The following is a 17,397-nucleotide window of genomic DNA, read 5'->3' on the forward strand; positions in this document are numbered from 1 at the left end:
CTGGCTTCCCGTGCACTGTTGGCTGCATGAGGTCCTGGGGGTGCTGCAGGTGGCACACAGGGCGCACTTGCTGGAAGAGTGCATGACACTTGAGGCGGCGCCCTCCCTGGTGGCTAGGGCAGGGCAGGTGCCCAGAGGTCCCCGTGCCTGGCAGAGCCCGGGAGCCCCGGCTAGAGTACTTGTGAGAGCCCTGTGGAGCCACGTGGAGCAACTCCGCCAGCTGCCTGCAAGGGGCCTGTGCCCTGCCAAGAGGCCAGACGTGCTGGCCTGGCCTGCCACCCCCGAGCTGGCCACTTGGCCCCGAGCTGGAGGGCAGGCTGCTCTAGCCCTCTGGGCCCCACTCTCTCCTGCTCAACGGCAGGGACAATGACACACTGGGTGGCATAGGGCACCCACTGAGTGCGGGCCCAGGGCTACGCTCCGCCCCTGTGAGGCAGGTCCTCTCCTCAGCCCCATTTTCCAGAAGAGGCACTGAGGTTCAGGGCCGTGCAGAACTTCCTGTCATTGCACAGCTGTCAATGGGGAGGCGCTGACTTGAGGCCAGATGGGCCGGCTCCAGGGTGTGTGCCCCTAACCTCCTCAGGGCAAAGGCTCCCTGGCAGGGACGTGGCATGCTTAAACAGCATGGTGGCATACTTCTGGCGCACAGTAGGTGCCCAGGTGCTGGGAGCTTGCAAAGTGCTTGAGGTTGGCAGCTTCCCGTGGGTGTCTCGGCCAGTGCAAAGGGCCCCTGCTGACCCAGTGGGGACAGGAGTCAGGATAGAGTGGCTTCTGCACCTGCTCTCTGCTGAGGGTGGGCTGAAGAGGTCAGAGAGAGGTGACAATGAGCAGGCTGTGGCCTCCACCAGGCCCGGCCATTGTCTCGGGACGCCAAAATGCTGCTCTGAGCTGGTGGACATTTCCCTTGGGCATTGGGCTGGAAATCTGGCAAAAAAGCGCATTTTTCCAAAACGCCCAAGGTTTTATAAATGTCAACTATTTCAGAACATTCTCCAGGTTACTAAGGGAGGGGGTGCGTGGAGGAGGCTCATTCCATCAACACTGACTTTTCCAGCCACCAGGCTGTCCCGATGATTTATGAGGGCCTGCTCGGTCCAAGAGGCTGGAGTTTGTGTGGGATCCAGCATCGGAGGCCCAACTGTTGGCCCGTGAAGTCAACATGCTCAGAAAGCCACAACAAAGGGCGGCTTCACCTCAGAAGTACCACAGGGCCTTCAAGTGAACTTAGCAGGAAGGGGAAGAACATGGGCACGAGACAACCTTTTCTCGGGAAGCAGCGAGAAGCATTAGAAGGAGCAGGAGTCTGGCACCAGGCTCTCCCTCTGTCGACCCTGGGACCCTGGGCAGGTGACTTTGCTTCCTGGATCTTGCTTGCCCCAGCTGCAAAAGTGGGATTAGTAACAAGACAGTTTTTACATATTTATCTCCTTATTTTACGGAAAGTGACTAGCCGATGCCTAGCACATAGCTGGCATTCAATAAATGGGACTTTTATTCTGGGGCCTTAAAATTCTGTGATGCCAGAAGTATACCACATACACCACGCATCTGAATTTTTCCCAACTCGCAAATATTTTGAGAGGAATCATTTTCTCCGTCCAAACTCCGTATTTCACACAGTTGAAGCATCTGCTCCTGAAATCATGTTGTGAGGGGGCGGCTGTCAAGGACTTGAGCTCGTCACCGCAGCCAGCAGTGGAGACAGAGCAAAACAATCCATCAGCCCCAACTTGACGGGCTGCGGAATGTTTCTGTGATTACTCTGGGGCTTAAGGAAGCAGACTGTTTAAGTGTGAAGAGATGTCACAAAACAGCCATTCCCGTCACACTGGGGTAATATTGACTTATGGCCCTTTGGGAATTTGAGATGTTAAAAAAAATAATAGTGTGTGTGTTTTTGGAGACAAGCGCATTTGTACCGAATGCCACGGCTGGACAGCCACAAATAAAAAAAGCCATATTTTAGCCACAGGATGCTGGCTCCAGAGAGAAAAGAATCGTAGAAAGTCACAACCTCCGCAGAGATGCCAGGAGGCGGGAGCAGGCCCACTGGTGGCTCAGTCATGTCAAGCTCTGACGCTCTGTCTGGGATGACCAGCCAAGCCACGGGTGGACCAGCCCCTGGAGACCCCTGCCAGCCCCTGGGAACCTTTCCAATAATCACAGCTCCTGAAGGCCTCCTGGACAGAACAATACCCACAAGTAATGAGGGTTCTGCTGGATCAGAAGCTGGGATCATCAAAACGCCCTTGTGGCTAAGAGCACAGAGAACATTCAGGGAGAAAGCGAGGCTCCTGGCTACTCTGCCTTACACTAGCCCTGGGGCCTCCCATCCCCTCCTCCACGTACTCCACAGGTCACTGAATCCTGTAAGTTCCACAGCCTAGATATTTCTGGATTCACTTCATGGTTATTTACCCCAGGGAAATCCTTGTGCAAGGGCGCGTGGAGGCGCTCATCATTTGTGAAGGACAAAAAACTGGTCACAACCTAAACATCCATTAACAGGGGATTGGTAAACAAACAGTGGTTTGCCCACGTGACGGATTGCTCTGCAACCGTCAGAAGGAATGAGGGTGCTCTTACGAACTAACACACAAAAAAATCCGAGACATACTGTTGAGTGAAAATAGCATTCATCTAGGTTAAAATAAAAAAAAAAAAGAGGCAATACTGTCATACAAGTACAGCATGTAAATGTGCAGAGAAAGATATAGAAGGATATACGCCAAGCTGGGGAAGGGGGTACCCCTATGGAGAGACTCTCTTTCATCCTTAAGATGGGCACAGCATCACCTACTGAACAGGTGGTGAGTGCCAAGGGAGGGGCTGAGTGGGCCTTGGGGGTCTCTCTTCTGCCCACCCCGTTCTCCCCTGCCCTTCCTGACTCCAGTCGGTCAAAACCCAAGTCCTCTGACTCGTCACTCCTCTGCCTTAGAAGCCCCAATGGCTTCCTCTTGCCTCCAGGGAAAAATTCCAACCCTTCAGCAGGCCTGAAAGCCCTTGGCCATCTGACCCCGCCTAGCTTTCCAGCCTGTCTCCTCACTCCCCTACCCCACACCCACGCCACCAAACGTCGAGGGCTCCCTCATGCTTTTGCACGTGCTGTCCCCACCGCGCCTTCCCCGTCGCTCTGCACAACCGTTTTATAAGTCCGTGTCCCCCGGCGAGAGGCCTCTCTGTCCACGCGGCACAGAGTTTATTTGACTCACAAGAGACCTCAGCAAACACTTGTTGAACCCATCCTCCCTTCCTGACCCTAGTTAGCGTATTTGTCATGTAACTTCCTTGGAATTTTTGACGTTCCTTTGAAAAATGCCAGTTCTTCCCTTGCCCGCCCCCTATCCCTCTCTGCCTGGTGGTCCCCTATCCTGGCCCCCAGGAGTGCCCCGCGCCCCTCTGTGAACCTTCAGTGCTATTACTGTGTCCCACGCCCGCCTTCTGCTCCAGTTCTTGGCACTCTGAGTGGGCCCTCGTGAATTAACAACTCTCCCTCCAGCCGTCGGCGGCCTCAGCAAGGCCACGAACTCGGCATCTCATCCTCTTAGATCCCAAGGGAGGCACCATGACTGGTTCTTGGGAAGTGGTGCAGTGGTTCTCAAACCTTGTTCCGGGGGGCCCTGGGGTCCCTTGAACTAATCAGAGATATTTTATGGCAAAAAACAAATCAAGGTGGTCTTTTTCCAATTCACAGATAAAATTAAGGGCTAGAATTTTCTCAAGTTTCTGGGTTTTTTCTTACAAACGAGCCTTCAGTCCTTGGCGTTTGCTATCACTTGTCTGCTAACAAAAACTTGATAAAACAAATGACTTAGCAGCAAAAAATGACCATCAATAGAAAAAGGCTAGGAAAGTTTCTTCAAATAATTTCACGGACTTTCTTTGAGATGCCGAGACTTGTATCCACAGAACAGAGTCCTGTTCTCTGCTGGTTTCCATGCTCCTGGTTCATGTGATAGAATGGAATACAGCCATAGCTCCCGGGGTTCCCAGAGCACACCTGATCCCCAGGTGTCCTGCTACTGAGCAGTCTTCAAGACTGAAGACGCCATGGTTCATGGAGTGGGAAGCAGACAGGCCTGGGGCAAACCCCAGGCTGGCCACATGTGAGCTGTGCGACACTGGGCCAAGCGCTCCCCTTCTCTGAGCTCAGGTTTCCTGGTCGGAGGAATGGCCTTGCAGGGCTGCCGTGAGGTTCGCCGAGGACTGCCTGGCTCAGGCAGGTGTGGACTGAATGCGGGCAATCAGCATCACGGGTGAGCAGGTGTGTGCTGGGCCGGCGGCCGCTTCTCTTGTTCTTGGGCCCTGGCTCTGCCTCTAGGAGCTGTGGGATCTCAGGCAAATCACAAAACCCAACGCCTCATGGCCCACCTGCAGGAGGAGGCAAATCTGCCCCAGTGTTTTCTCAGCACCTGATGGAGGCCTTTCTGAAATGAGTGAACCTGTACAACTGCAGGCTGTCTTGGCTATTTACAGCGGACGGGGCTATCGCATTACTAACTTTGTACAAGCTGATCTAAATGTAGAAAGGGAGCCTATTACTGGGGTCCCAAGGGTCCGCCCTGACTAAGAACAACAACAAGGAGAGACACTGAGAGCCGCTGAGCTCCAGTGCACACTGCACACGTGTGGGGCACGCTTCTCGGCACTGACGCCAACCAACTCCTCGCATGCCCCCCAGAGCCTAAGGCACTAGGTGACATTTCATCCCCACTTTTTCTTCTTTTTAACTGTGGAAAATACACATAAAACTTACCGTCTGAACTCTCTTTTAGCGTACAGTTGAGTGTGTTAAGCACATTCACAGAGTTATGCACCATCTCTGTCTTTTACGTGAATAAACAGGACCAGAGAGTGAACTAAGTGCCCGAGGCCACGGAGGAGCGTAAGGCGGAGCCAGGACTCAAACCTGGACTGTCCCTCCAGGGCCGCGCGAAGCCACCTCCTCCTGCTGATTCTCAGCCGAGCACGCACTTGCTGCTGAGAAGAGAAACTCCACAAAGGATGAGCAGAAAGCACGCTGGGGAAGGACCCTGAATTTGCTTCATGGAGACCTCAGGGGGCGAGATCTAGCGCATTCTATCTTTTCCTGGTGCTTTTCCATGTTTTCCAGGGATCCTGGGACGAATGTGCCTGACTTGTCCTGTGAAGCTCGGATACGAGAGCTGACAGGAGCTGCAGTCTCAGGGCAGGGCCGGGCGTGTGCAGTGTGCACACAAGCAGCTGTGCCACTCGCTCTGGCACAGGCCCGCCCATTCTATGCTGCCAGCCAGGCTGCCCCCATGGGCCCACCGGAGCCTACGGAACAGCCAAGGTCAAAGAGCGCTGTGAAGCTGGGAGGGGGCTCTCCACACCCTTCTCCAGGAGCAACCTGGCGAGTGATGGCCTGCTCTCTGATGCACTGGCATTCCCAGAAGGCTCCGGGGCATGCGGTTGCTTCAGCAGTCGGAGGTGGGTGATGACCCCGAAGAATGAAGCAACCCTCACTTCTCCGGAACTCTCCTCCACCCCCAGTGACAGGCACCTCTGGGGCAGACGGCTGGCTCTGCCTGCTGCGGGCCGCATTTCGCAAGGGAAAGCTCCTCAGACAACAAGCGCTGGTGTGTCTACTGGGAAACTGTCTTTCTGGGGCAGGTTCCAGGAGAGGGAGCCTTGTGGGCCCTGATTAGGAACGTGGTTCCTTCCCAGGCCGTGTGCTCCCAGCCTGACACTTCTGCAGGTTCTCTCTTCTGGCTGCCCTGGGGGCAACAAGAAGAGGTCTGGCAAGCAGGGGACCCCTGCAATCAGCTCAGGGCTGAGTTTTGAGTGAGACCTGGTCCCCACACCCCTGACCCAACCACCCGAAGGCTGATCTTAGAGACGACTGCCAGAAAGCTTTGAAAGGAGCTCAAATCCTGCTGCTCTGGCTCAGGCAGGAGTTTGAAGTCTCATTTCTGTTTTTTGGTTGTGACGGATCGGACCAGGGGCAAATCTGTACAAGGATGGGCCTGACCTCCGGCCTGGTTGGGAGGTGGTGGTCGTGGCGGAAGTGTCTTTCTGGATCACTGCTTTGCAGGTCTGTCCTGATCCCACGAGGCAGGACCTGGAGTGAGAGACCTGGGAGTGTGCGAGTGTGGCGTACTGAAGACGAGGATGGGGAATGCTCCGTCTAGGCCAGGGCCACCCCAAGAGTCCCCTCTCTAAGGAGGGGCTGTCCTGCCGGGCTCTGACACTCAGAGACAGGTGGCAGAGCCGGCATCAACACCAGCCCTGAAGCAATGGGATCTGGAGGCAGGAAATGGAGGCAGGAACTCAGGCGCCCCGTAGGCACCTCTGAGGCTTAGTCTGAGCCTCAGTTTCCCAGCTGTGGAGCAGGGCCAGGGAGACCAGCCTCCAGAGCCATTGGAAGGATGACAGTAAAGCACATAAAGTGCCCGGCACTGTTCATTCTTCCGGTCAGACTGTACTCCACGCTTCCAGAAATAGATGACTTTTCTGTCTGAAACACGCCTAAGGATGGAGCCAACAGCGTGGTTTTGCCCGACACCAGTGAGGCCTCCGGTGGGGAGGACTCACCTCGGACGTGCTGGAGGAATTAGAGGGCAACGTGGTGGGCGCTCAGGTCTGACCCTGCGGGCCTGAGTTCACAGCCCCGCCAGGGGAGGGGTCTACAGCTGGTGTGACCTGGGTGGGTTGCTTCCCCACAGTGGAAAAGGAAAATGGGAAAATCTCCCTCCTGAGGAGGATCAAACAGAGTCTGCATCAAGAGCTTCACAGCTCAATACATTCTGCTTAAAAAAAAAAAAAAAAAGGCCTTGGGGGTCAGAATCAAGTTTCTGTCCCTCACCCCACAGGGACCAGGAAGCTGGGGGCTGGGGAGGCTGCAGGGAGGCGGCAGGCGGGCTGGCTGCCCCGGTGACTCCAGGAAGGGTCTATTTCGCCTTGGGGAGCTGGAAGGAGAGAATTGGCTCCAGTTTTATCATCGGAAACAAGAAAAATAACAGGCCTAAAAAATTAGTTTCTGGGAAACACTGCCACGAGATGACATTAGCACCTAGTACGCTATCCCCAGGGGAGACTTCAGAACTGAGGTCTATGAATTAAACATCGATTTTTTTTTCCCTTTTTTTTGGACGTCAGTCCCAGGCTCTGCGGTCAGCTCCGCTGGCTCCGGGCACGCTGTAATCTTTGCATTCTTCCTCAGTTACTCAGCTGCCAAAAGCTGCCTCTGGAACCCTGCCTTTCCACGGAACTATTAAGTGTACTGGGTCAGGGACTGATAGAGCTGGTTTGTTTGCCTTTGATAGAGATAACACCTGTGGAGAGCCCAGCACTCCCCAGGCTCTGGGATTTCAATGTTTGCCCAGAGACAGATGGTGCCCTGAATCCCTTAGGACAAGAAGAGAGCAGAGCAGAAGAAGTGAGTAAAGCAGACTCTCCGGCCGGCACCGGAGCCACCACCAACTGGTGCACGTGCCAGACCCAGGCGTGAGCAAGACAGAAAACGCCCCGCTGTAGGAGTTTATAGTCTGCTGGGAGAACGAGACCGGCCCAGCTTCCATCCACCCACCCATGGCCCCAGCGCCTGCGACAGTCCCTGAGCACCTGCTCACTCACAAGCTTCAGGAGGTGAGGGCAGGACGTGCAGGGCCCGCACTTTCCGTGCCAGTGTGGGGCACTGCCGTAGACAAGACTAAAGGGGCAACTTCAGTAATGATAAGGGCTCTGAAGACTGTGGGAAAACGGTTCCTCAAAAGGTTAAATTACCATATGACCCAGAAATTCCACTCCTAGGTAAATACGCCAGAGGACGAAAATAGGTGTTTAAACAAAAACTTGCACCTGCACACGCAGAGCGACACTGCTCACATTCGCCAAAAGGTGGAAACACCCACACGGCCACCGATGGATGAAAGAATGGACACACCAAGTGTGGTCCATCCACAGAATGGGCTATTAGTCAGCCACGACGAGGAGTGCAGCTCTGATACACACTGCGACATGGAGGAACCCCAAAAACACGAGGCCAAGGGAAAGAAGCTGCACACAAAAGGCCGCTGATTGTCTGATTTCTATGGAGTGTCCAGAACAGGTAACTCTGTAGGGACAGAGGGCAGGTTAGTGGTTGCCAGGGGCTGGGGGGAGGGGGGATGGGGAGTGGCTGCTTGCTGGGCACGGGGTTTTATTTGGGTGATGAAAATGTTTTGGAACTAGTAGAGGCGATGGTGGCACGAGATTGTGAAGCTGCTAAAGGCCACAGGATCGTACACGTTCAAGTGGTTTGTTTTGTGTTATACGAATTTCACTTCCATTTAAAAAATCAAAACCAGCTGCTGCCCAGAGAGGGACCGGGGGGCGGGCGAGGGGGTATGTGAGCAGAACCCGGAATGCTGAGAAGGAATGAGCCTCGCGGAGGGCTCCAGACAGAGGGCGGCATGAGGAGAGAGGGCCTGAAGGTGGGGGTGTGCGGCCCTTGTGGACGTGGACAGCAAGCCAGGGCAGTTGAAATGCTGGGTCGTGTTCTCTGCAGAGAGCCGCCAGCGGGGAGAAATGAGAGGAGCTGAGAGGGGGGAGGGGGCAGGGGCCATGGAGAGGGGCTGGGGACAGGGGGTGTGGGAGGGTTCCAAGCAGGGTGGAGGGCCGTGAGAGAGGCAGACTCAGTCCCCGTTCCTGGAGCTAAAAGGCCGGTGGGGGCGGCTGATGATCAACATGGCCGGGAGGGGTCACTTTTTTTGGTCATATCATTAAGCCCCCATCAGGGAGGACCAGCGAGCGGCAACCAGCCTGGCTGACCATTCGCATCCCTGTAACGCTCTCCCTATTGTTTGGATAAGAATTAGGAAGGGCCGGGAGAGGACCTGAGCGAGCGAGGGTATTCTGCCAACCTCCCTCCCATCACCCACCAGGTGAACGCCTGTGAGCAGCCTCAGGGCCAGAAGGAACCTAGGAGTGGGGACTGAGGCTGCTCTGGGAGGCCAGGGCCCTGGCCCTTTGAGTGGAGGCCACCTCCCTGCCATGCCCAGGGGTCACTTCCAGGAACAGCTTCTGCTCTGGGGTCTGCCAGTCCACTCGGTATTTACAGAGAGACGCCCTTGTGGACTAGGCTTGGACACCGCGGCCCCTTGGCAGACCCTGGCAAACAGCTGTCACCGTGGGTCGGCAGCACGGGTCCTCGAGGGCCTACCCACGGAGCGCTGCACCTCAAAGGCAGACACCAGAGCCTGTTGTGCCACCCCCTCACCCCCGCCACCAGGCGTGCACACCAGCCTCCACCCTCCTGGAGCTGAACGAACATTCTGTGGGGGCGAGAGCCATAAACACACAACCGGCCCATAGATAGGACCTGTGATTTCTCTCCAAGGCAAATGGAGGAAGAAAACTACAGCCAAGTGGTTAGTCACTATTAGCCCTGAGTTATCTTCTGCTTTGACATGTCTTCCAAGGAAGTGAAAGATACTCTCATCAACTGGAATCACTTATAGCTTCTAAAGGGAGACAGAGTGCCCTGCGACAACTCCCTGGGCCTGCAGACAGAATGGGAAGCGTGTCGCGACAGAGCCCGCTCCTCCAGCGCTCAGCCCAGGCAGGTGGAGGCTGCTTTCTCCCTGGTGAGCTCTTCCTCGGGAAGGAGCGCAGCTCCCATGCCACCTGGGAGTTTACAGCAGTGTGGCCTGCCGCAAGGGACCCAGAGCAAGAGCACCCTGCAGGCGGGAAGGGGTCACGCTGCTGTGCTCACGGGCCGGACGGCAGCCGTGGATGCCCCAGCATCGGGGGCCCACCTGGGCCCTGCTTCCGATGACCCCCCAGCCCCACTCTTCAGCTTCTGCAAACCTGCGAGTAAGGTGAGGGCGGTGGAATCCAGCGATGTGCAACCAACCCCAATCTAGCAGCCGGGGACATCGGCCCTCCCGGGACCCACATCCTGCTCACTTGGGTGACAGAAATTAGGCAGAGGAACGTTGCTTAAGTTCTCCTGGGGTTCTCATTCCCCTTGTCAAAGTGCCAGAGACTACACCGATAGCGTCTAGGGCCCTGAGAGAACTCCAAGGCGGTGCAAGGGACGGGTGAAGGCTCGTTCTTCACTCAACAAGCGCTGAACGAAGGCACAGCGCCAGGTGCTGAGATACAGTGATGACCAGGACAGACCAGTCCCCATGGAAGCGACATTCTCCGTGGAGGAGAAAGATGATGGCCAGGTAAGGAAGCCCAGGGCCATGGAGGAAATAAGCCAGGCTACTGTGATGGAGGGGAGGGGGAAGCCTCTGCTAGAGGGGTGATCGGGAAAGGCCTCTCTGAGGAGGCGGCATGCAGACTGAGGCCTGAGCAATCCACAGGAGGCAGCCACACACAGATCTGGGGAAGAACATCCAGTGCAAAGGCCTGGGGGCAGGGAAGAGCTCTGAGACAATGATCGCACAAATCAAAGCCAGAGATCTGGATTTTGTTCTAAGTGCAAAGGGAAGCTACTAGAGGGTTGCCGGCAGGGGCATATGATATGATCTGATTTACGTTCTAGAAAGATCCCTCTGGATGAATGGAAGGGAAGGGACAAGACAGGGAGCTGGAGAATACTGAGGATGCTGCTGCCATGATGTAGGGAGAGAGGCTGGCGGCCGGGAGGGGGAGAAGAGGTGGGTACGTTCTGGAGGCAGAGCAGGCCAGTGGGTGCGGGAGAGGAAAGAGAAGAATTAAGGATGATTCCAAGATGTTGGGTGGCTGTGGGGCAGACTACTGAGACAGCAGGTGGTGAGGAGGGGTGGGATCGGGGGAGAGAGCCCCCCTCCCCCTCTGAACCATGCTGAGGCTCGGTGGTTTCAACCCGCTCTTTAGATCACATTTTCGGTCCAGGCCAAGGCGGGAGGACAGCGAGGTCTCTCTCAAGGGCCCAGAGCAGCTGCCCTGGGGGCACATCTGTGAGAACATCCCTACCCCACACCGAACCTGAGTGGCACTTCCAGGAGCTGTCAGGGGAGCGACACAGCCAAGGGTGGGATGGCCACCTTCAGCAGTTACCTTTAACTCAGCCACAGTCCCAGGTGGCCCAATCTCACATACCCTGACCCTGGGACCAGCGACAGGACACTGGGCATTCCAGCTGTGTCGACCCCCTAATGAGGGAGGCCCAGGCCACTGCAGACAGGGCCACATAGCCAGCAGTGAATGACCTCACACCTCCCCTGGAGCCCAGGTAGGGTGGGAGAAGTAAGTAAGAAGTCATTGTAAAGCCTTCTGCAAACAGAGAGATGATTATGCAGATGCCAAAGAATGTGACACTTGGCTCTACTTATTTATTTACACTCCCCCTGTTCCAAAAAGGACGAGCGGAAATAAGGCCTGGGCTTTTCTCCTTAACCCGTTAGTTCCCAAGGTGACAGAAGCCACGATGGCCCTAAAGAAATGATTTCTTAGCTATTATAATGTTATACGTCGGATCATAGAAATGCTATAATAAAGTTACAACTGTATTAACAAAGAAAGAAAGAAAGAAGAGATTTCTTACCAGGCCAAGCTGTATTTAGTTCACGGACTCACAGTCATGATTTCTATTTTCTTAGCAGCCATCTCTACAGAATCTGAAGCAACCCGAGAATTCTTAAGGAATCCTCCAGACCCTGCAGCACGCAGAACCATCTCTCATTTCGCAGCTGGAAACAGGCCGCGCTACAGTCTCACGGCCTAAGACTGGTTTTAAGAATGAAACAGTCACAGGCTGTGGGTGGCCGTGTGAACTGGTGCACTTTTTCCAAAGCGCATGTTGGGACTACACAGATCAAGACGAAAAATCTCCCCTTTGACTCGGCAGGCCCACTGCTGGGAATTTAACCCACAGACACGCAGGATTTACACAATTAGACTAAGATACCCCAAGGATGTTCACTGTGACACTAGAAGAAAACACTGAAAGTGACCCAAATGTCCATCAATGCGAAACGTTATAAAAGGTATTTTTGGTCCATCCATACAATAAAATACCATAGAACAGAGGCTAACGTGAAACACTGACTTCTCATTAAGTAAAAACAGCAAGGTACAGATGGCATGTATGGTACAACCCCGGGCGTAAAAACAGACAAGCAAAAATATACATATGACATACAAACAAGCATTTCTGGAAGGATATGCAAGAAACTGTTAACAGGGGTTACTTCCGGGGCCTAGTAGACTTATTTTTCATTTTATTGTGTCCTATTTGGATTTAGATTATAGTATATACATTTCTAAAATAAGTTAATCAAGCCAAGAAGGAAAACAGGATGCATGATGAAGTGGAAGGCAAACGAGGACCCCGATCTTGGTCAGGTTCTTCCGTCTGCATTTGGTTCTTAAATCGATGGCTGCTTTTGAAAGCACTTTGCAACCTCTGCAGCTGAAGCTGGAAGCCCTGACCCAGGAGGGGGTAAGTTGCAGGGGGCAGCTGGGCCAGGCCTCTGAAGGTCTGTAATCCAGGGCAGGGTTCTCTTCTGGGGAATTTGGGTGCATATGGATTTACTTAAAGCAGATGTGTCAGAACAGGAAGGGGCGAGCCTGGCCAGCCGCCCTTCTGGAGAGGCAGCTCCTGCTGCTGCCAGACCGTCCTTGAACTTTCTATTTGCAGTTCTCCTCTGGGGGAGGCTGGGCGGGGAGTCAGAGACAGCTCTGGTGAAAGTGGGAAAGCGGGCTCCCAGACGGGAGGGGCGGCCTGGCAGCGGCCCGCGGGCAGGGGGCCCTCGTCTGCAGCCCCACTTCCAGGGAGCTGCAGCAGGAACCGCACCCGCTCTCTCTTTCTAGTCATCCCACATGCAGAAGGAAATTACTCTCCCACAACCTCATTACTAATAATCTAAGTATTTCCAAGAAACCTCCAAGAAACTTCTTAGTCTTAATTCTAAGAAGTTCTTCCACATCCCCAACGAGTCTCTGGAAAACCAAACCCAGGAGGCGGAACACCAAGAGAAGGCCAAGACCTCCTTCTGGGGCTTGCATTCAATCTTGGGCTCTGCTTTGATAAATTCTAAGAACCCGGGGCTTCCAACGGACTGGATTTCGGAGACGGAAAGGGACGCTTACGCAGGCTCAACAGAGAGAAAGCCCTGGGAACCCCCCAGGAGGGGGCAGGAGGGGGCGTGGGTGCTGGCTTACCTGGCACCTTGTCCACGGACGCGAACACTGAGCGCTGCACCGTGGGGTCGCTGCTGCCCCGGCGGCACTGGTCGTAGAAGCGGAAGGGCAGGTGCTGGGTGGAAGAGGAGGAGCCGAGTCCAAACCCCAGGACCTCGGTCGTCGGCTGGATGGGGAGGTCCAGGAGGGCTGCGTGCAAACACACCCAGGCTTCACGCTCAGCACGTGGGATGGGAGCACGGGGGCGAGACTCTGGGTGGGGTGGTTGTCACCAGAATGGCCGTGGCCCCGCCAGGCACAACCCATGGGCGATGCCAAGCAGGCAGCTGGCAGCCTCGAGCTGGGGAGGCCAGCGTGACACCAGAGGTCCTGCTGAGGCTCAAAACACAACCAGTGCCTAGCGAGGGGTTCAGAAATGGATGTGGGCCAGCTTCCACCCCGGACTCTCGGCTTTCACACACAAAAGACCCTTGCCAAGGCTTAGGCTCGGTGTAGCTTCAGACCCCAAAGCAAATGGGGCCACGTCTGCCCTGAAAGTCCATAAATATATCTATCTCTAGCTCTCTCTCTATATGTGCATGGGGAAGACTGTGTGAGACAGAATATACAGGTGCACGCACATGGGTATTTATGAGCGTGTGTATATCTGTCACAGTTGCCATCCTCCCTTCCATAAACAAATCTCATGATATAGCCATTTGGAGGGACTTTTTAAAATCAACTTAAGAAATACCCAAGGCGTTAGTTCTAACAGCCACTTTAAGGCATAATTCTCAATTTTCAAATGAAATATTTAGCCTTCGTGCCAGCTGTGAGAAATTGCTTTACATTAAAAAAAAAAAAAAAACCCTCTGAAAATAAATCTTAAAAGAAAGGCCTAAATGATTTAAGTCACTTTGCGCATTACAAAATGCTTCTGTCCTGATTTTGGGGGCGAGCTGTCAGCTAAGTGAGAAATAAGACAAGGACTGTGTGGGACGCAGGCCTGCGCAAATCAACGGGGCATGCGCAGGAAACTACTGACCCCACAGTGTCCAACAACCCCGCCCCCCAAGTGTTCATTTTTAGGTAGTCCCTTGAGAAGGCTCCTCTCCTGCGGGGGCTGGAGACCCTCCCAGCGACCACACTAGGATGACCACTGGCGCTTGAACTGAAAAGCGCCGGTGTCTTGAGGAGGACTGTTTATAACTTGAGGAGTTGCCGGAATGCCCTTCCCCCGAGGAGGATGAATGGCACGTCCTTCTGCCGGAGTCTTTACTTCCAAGAAAGCTGGGGCCTCAGTGCGGGGCCTCCGCACAAATTCACCACAATCCCTGTGAAAGGTCAAACGACTTCCAAATTCAGTGCCGGGGCACAGCCCCCTCACCAAGTGGGGCCCCCTCGCATGAGAGCTGGGAAGGGAGAGGAAGAAGGGGCAGCTTCAGAAGGGGAAGCTCTGCATTTGGGCTCTGCCAACCAGCTGCCTGTGTACTCTGGGCAAGTCTCAGAGCCTCAGTTTACTCTTCTACAAAATGGGCAGAACAGGCCCTACTGATCTCAAGGGTTGTTTTAAGGACTGCAGGTGGACGAGGAACGTCGAGGCACTTCGTAAACGTAAACTAGAGAATTTTCGCGTGCAGGAGTGAGAACAGTTGTTCCACACTGATGCCCGCCTGTTCACGGCCTCCTGCCTGGGAGGGAGGGCTCCCCTCTGCCAGTCACACACTTAGCAAGTGGGAAATTCTGAGCAGACTCTCCATTCTCTCACTGAAGCACAACTGATTCCTGAACCGTGTGCGTGCCTTCTTCTAGATGAGTTACGGGGTTTCTCAAGGTCCATGTGAGAACCACGCTGACAGCCCTGTGGCTGCTTCTGCCCACGGAGGGCTCGGAGGACACTGCACCGGGCCCAGCCACTCACCAGCTATCCTCTGCATCTTCATGCGCCTTGCCTGGATGCGGCCCTTGGCCAGGCGCTGCTTGGCGATGACGCAGCGAATGTGGTCGGAGAAGAGGAAGGTGGCCTGGAGGATGGGGAAGGGCTTGGAATGGGGGCTGGACGCAGGCTTGTGGATGGTGATATTCAGGGCACGGCTGTCGTCCTCCACGCCAGTCACCTGCATGTCCTGCAGGGGGAGGAGACGAAAGAAAGGGTGCTTCAGGTTTAGGAGGAGGGTAGCTGCTTAGAAGCTGCAGGATCCACGTCTCATTTAGGATTCTAATTCACCTTTGCTTTTCTCTGAAGGAGACCATCAGCCTCCCAAGTCTACGAGAGTCAAGGTGGGCCCACACCCGACCAGGCCTTGTGGGAGAAGAGCAGGTTGGAAGCACAGAGCTCATCAAGGAGCTGACGCTGGCTATATTGTCCCCACAAGGACTTGAGTGAGCCAGTGAACAAGCAGGTCCACCAGCCTCTTCACGGGGCCATGGGGAACCCAAGAGTCCAACTCCAACAATTCTTACTGCTGAGAAACCAGAGATAACAAACCAAAATCCCCATCACCATCTGGCATGATTGCAGATTTAGTCACACATCTACTGACCAACTTCTTCCTTGTTTCTCTTAAGAAGAGGGCATCGCTGGCACCCATTTGTGTTTCCCTGGAGAATTCCTGGTCCCTAAAGGAGAAAGCTAACCCTGAGAAAGGGACAGGGAGGGACATTTAGCAGATATCTGAAGAAAGCCACATTTGAAAAGGGGAGAAGAAACTAATGAATGGCAAGTATAATACGGATGAACCCAATCTAGACCCTCAGGATGGATTCTGTGTAAAGAATGTGCTTCCCACAAAGGTTTGAGTGCTTTAAGATAAAAGCATGAGACAGGAGGCAGACATGAATTCAGAAATGCTGGAGAAGGGGGAAAACATCGAAAAAGGCTCACGAGCTAAGATGGGGACTGTTGGTAGGCATAAATCTGGCACGGGATCTCTGGAAACACTCCCTGCATTGAAACGTTGCAGTGGGGACTATAGGAGCCATCACGCATTTAAAGAGCAGAGGTTGGCACGTAGTACCGGCCTGACAAATAGCAGCTGTTGGAAGATGACCAAAAGAAAAGGTTTATGTGCCTTTCATTGTCTGATGGAGGCATGTATTAATCCTTTGAGGGAGAAAAACACTTTCCTGACACTAAATTCTAAAGGCAATTGATCACAAGCTTGGATAAATAAGAAGCACTAAGTTCCCTAATGGACAACCTCTTACATGGAAGTCTTTTTTGAAATAAAAGACTCTTCATATAGTTGTTTCTCACGTCACCCTCAGCAAAAGACAATTTTTAAAGGGAAAGATCTTGAAGAAGAGGAGGTTGGGGAAAAGGCTGCAATAGCATCTTCACACATGTGGGTGGTTCTCTCGGAGGTCTGGACGCTGCCAGCGGGTCACCTTGTGGAGAGATGGACGGGGGTCAGCACGAGCAAGGCCCTGACAACAACCGGGACTGCCCAGTGAGGAAACAGATGGCCTGAGAGCAGGGCAGGTCTTGAGTCCGGAAGAGTTTGCTGGATGGTCAGGGACATGGGGTCTGACGGGGTGTGAGTTAGGCAGCCGTTTTCCACTCTTCTGGTTCCATGCTTCATTCAGTCAATGAGTTAGCATTAGTCACCCATCATAGAGACGAACATTAAGAAAACTCAAGTCCCAACTTGGCGTTTGGCAATTTAGGGCCCAGCTCTGCTGGAGAGCGGGTGAGTACAAGAGAACGCTCATCAGTTGCCAGCGGCAACAATCATTTCAGAGAGGAATTTGGCAGCGTCTACGAACGCTAAAAATAGGCACACCCCAACTTCTTGGTATCTGCCTAGGGAAACCCTTGCCCAAGCACACAAGGAAGTAAGGATGATTCTGTTCACGGCAGCACTGTTTGTGAAGGGAAAAGCTGGAAACAGCCACACGGCCCTGGCTAACTACACCTTTGTATGGTCACACAGCACTTCAAAGAATACCAGCAAGTCTGCGTATACTACTGTGGTCAGCTGTTTAAGACATATTGTTGAATGTAAAAAAGCAAAGTTTAGAATATGCTCGATGTGACGCTAAAAAAATACACACACTCCCTCTCATGTCTGTATACACAATTTTAAAAACAGCACATGTAGTTATATTTATCTATGTATTTGGCAGAGCACCAGATCTGGAAGGATCATTCTGACAACGGAGAAGGAAGCTTAAGAATTGAAGGTTTTGGCCAAAGAGGACTTGGCCCTTATATGTGCAATATTCTAGCTTTTCTCAATGACCCTCTGTCCGTGTAGTCCCTGAGTCATCAGAAATTAACTGTAAAGATGATATTTGTGTGTGTGTGTTTGTAGAGCCCACCAAGGAGAGCTTCTGGAGTTC

General features: G+C 53.7%; 1 protein-coding gene and 1 long non-coding RNA gene across 14 annotated transcripts in view; one reads left to right on the plus strand and one right to left on the minus strand.

The window, feature by feature from the left end:
* Positions 1 to 17,397, minus strand: part of CLEC16A (C-type lectin domain containing 16A) — a 200,191-nt gene that overhangs the window by 33,242 nt on the left and 149,552 nt on the right. For all 13 annotated transcript variants that reach the window (XM_070566753.1, XM_070566755.1, XM_070566763.1 and 10 more), the window contains 2 exons: positions 14,978 to 15,182; positions 13,099 to 13,266 (listed from right to left, as the gene is read on the minus strand). In XM_070566753.1, coding sequence (XP_070422854.1) covers positions 13,099 to 13,266; positions 14,978 to 15,182 — 373 coding nt within the window. The remainder of the gene's footprint in view (positions 1 to 13,098; positions 13,267 to 14,977; positions 15,183 to 17,397) is intronic.
* LOC139074768 (uncharacterized) lies at positions 7,358 to 11,964 on the plus strand. The gene is made up of 3 exons (XR_011524509.1): positions 7,358 to 8,071; positions 8,886 to 10,175; positions 11,535 to 11,964. It is a non-coding gene; the product is annotated as an uncharacterized lncRNA (long non-coding RNA).

The sequence above is a fragment of the Equus przewalskii genome, chromosome 12, assembly GCF_037783145.1.
Source record: "Equus przewalskii isolate Varuska chromosome 12, EquPr2, whole genome shotgun sequence".
In the NCBI taxonomy this organism is placed as follows: domain Eukaryota; kingdom Metazoa; phylum Chordata; class Mammalia; order Perissodactyla; family Equidae; genus Equus; species Equus przewalskii.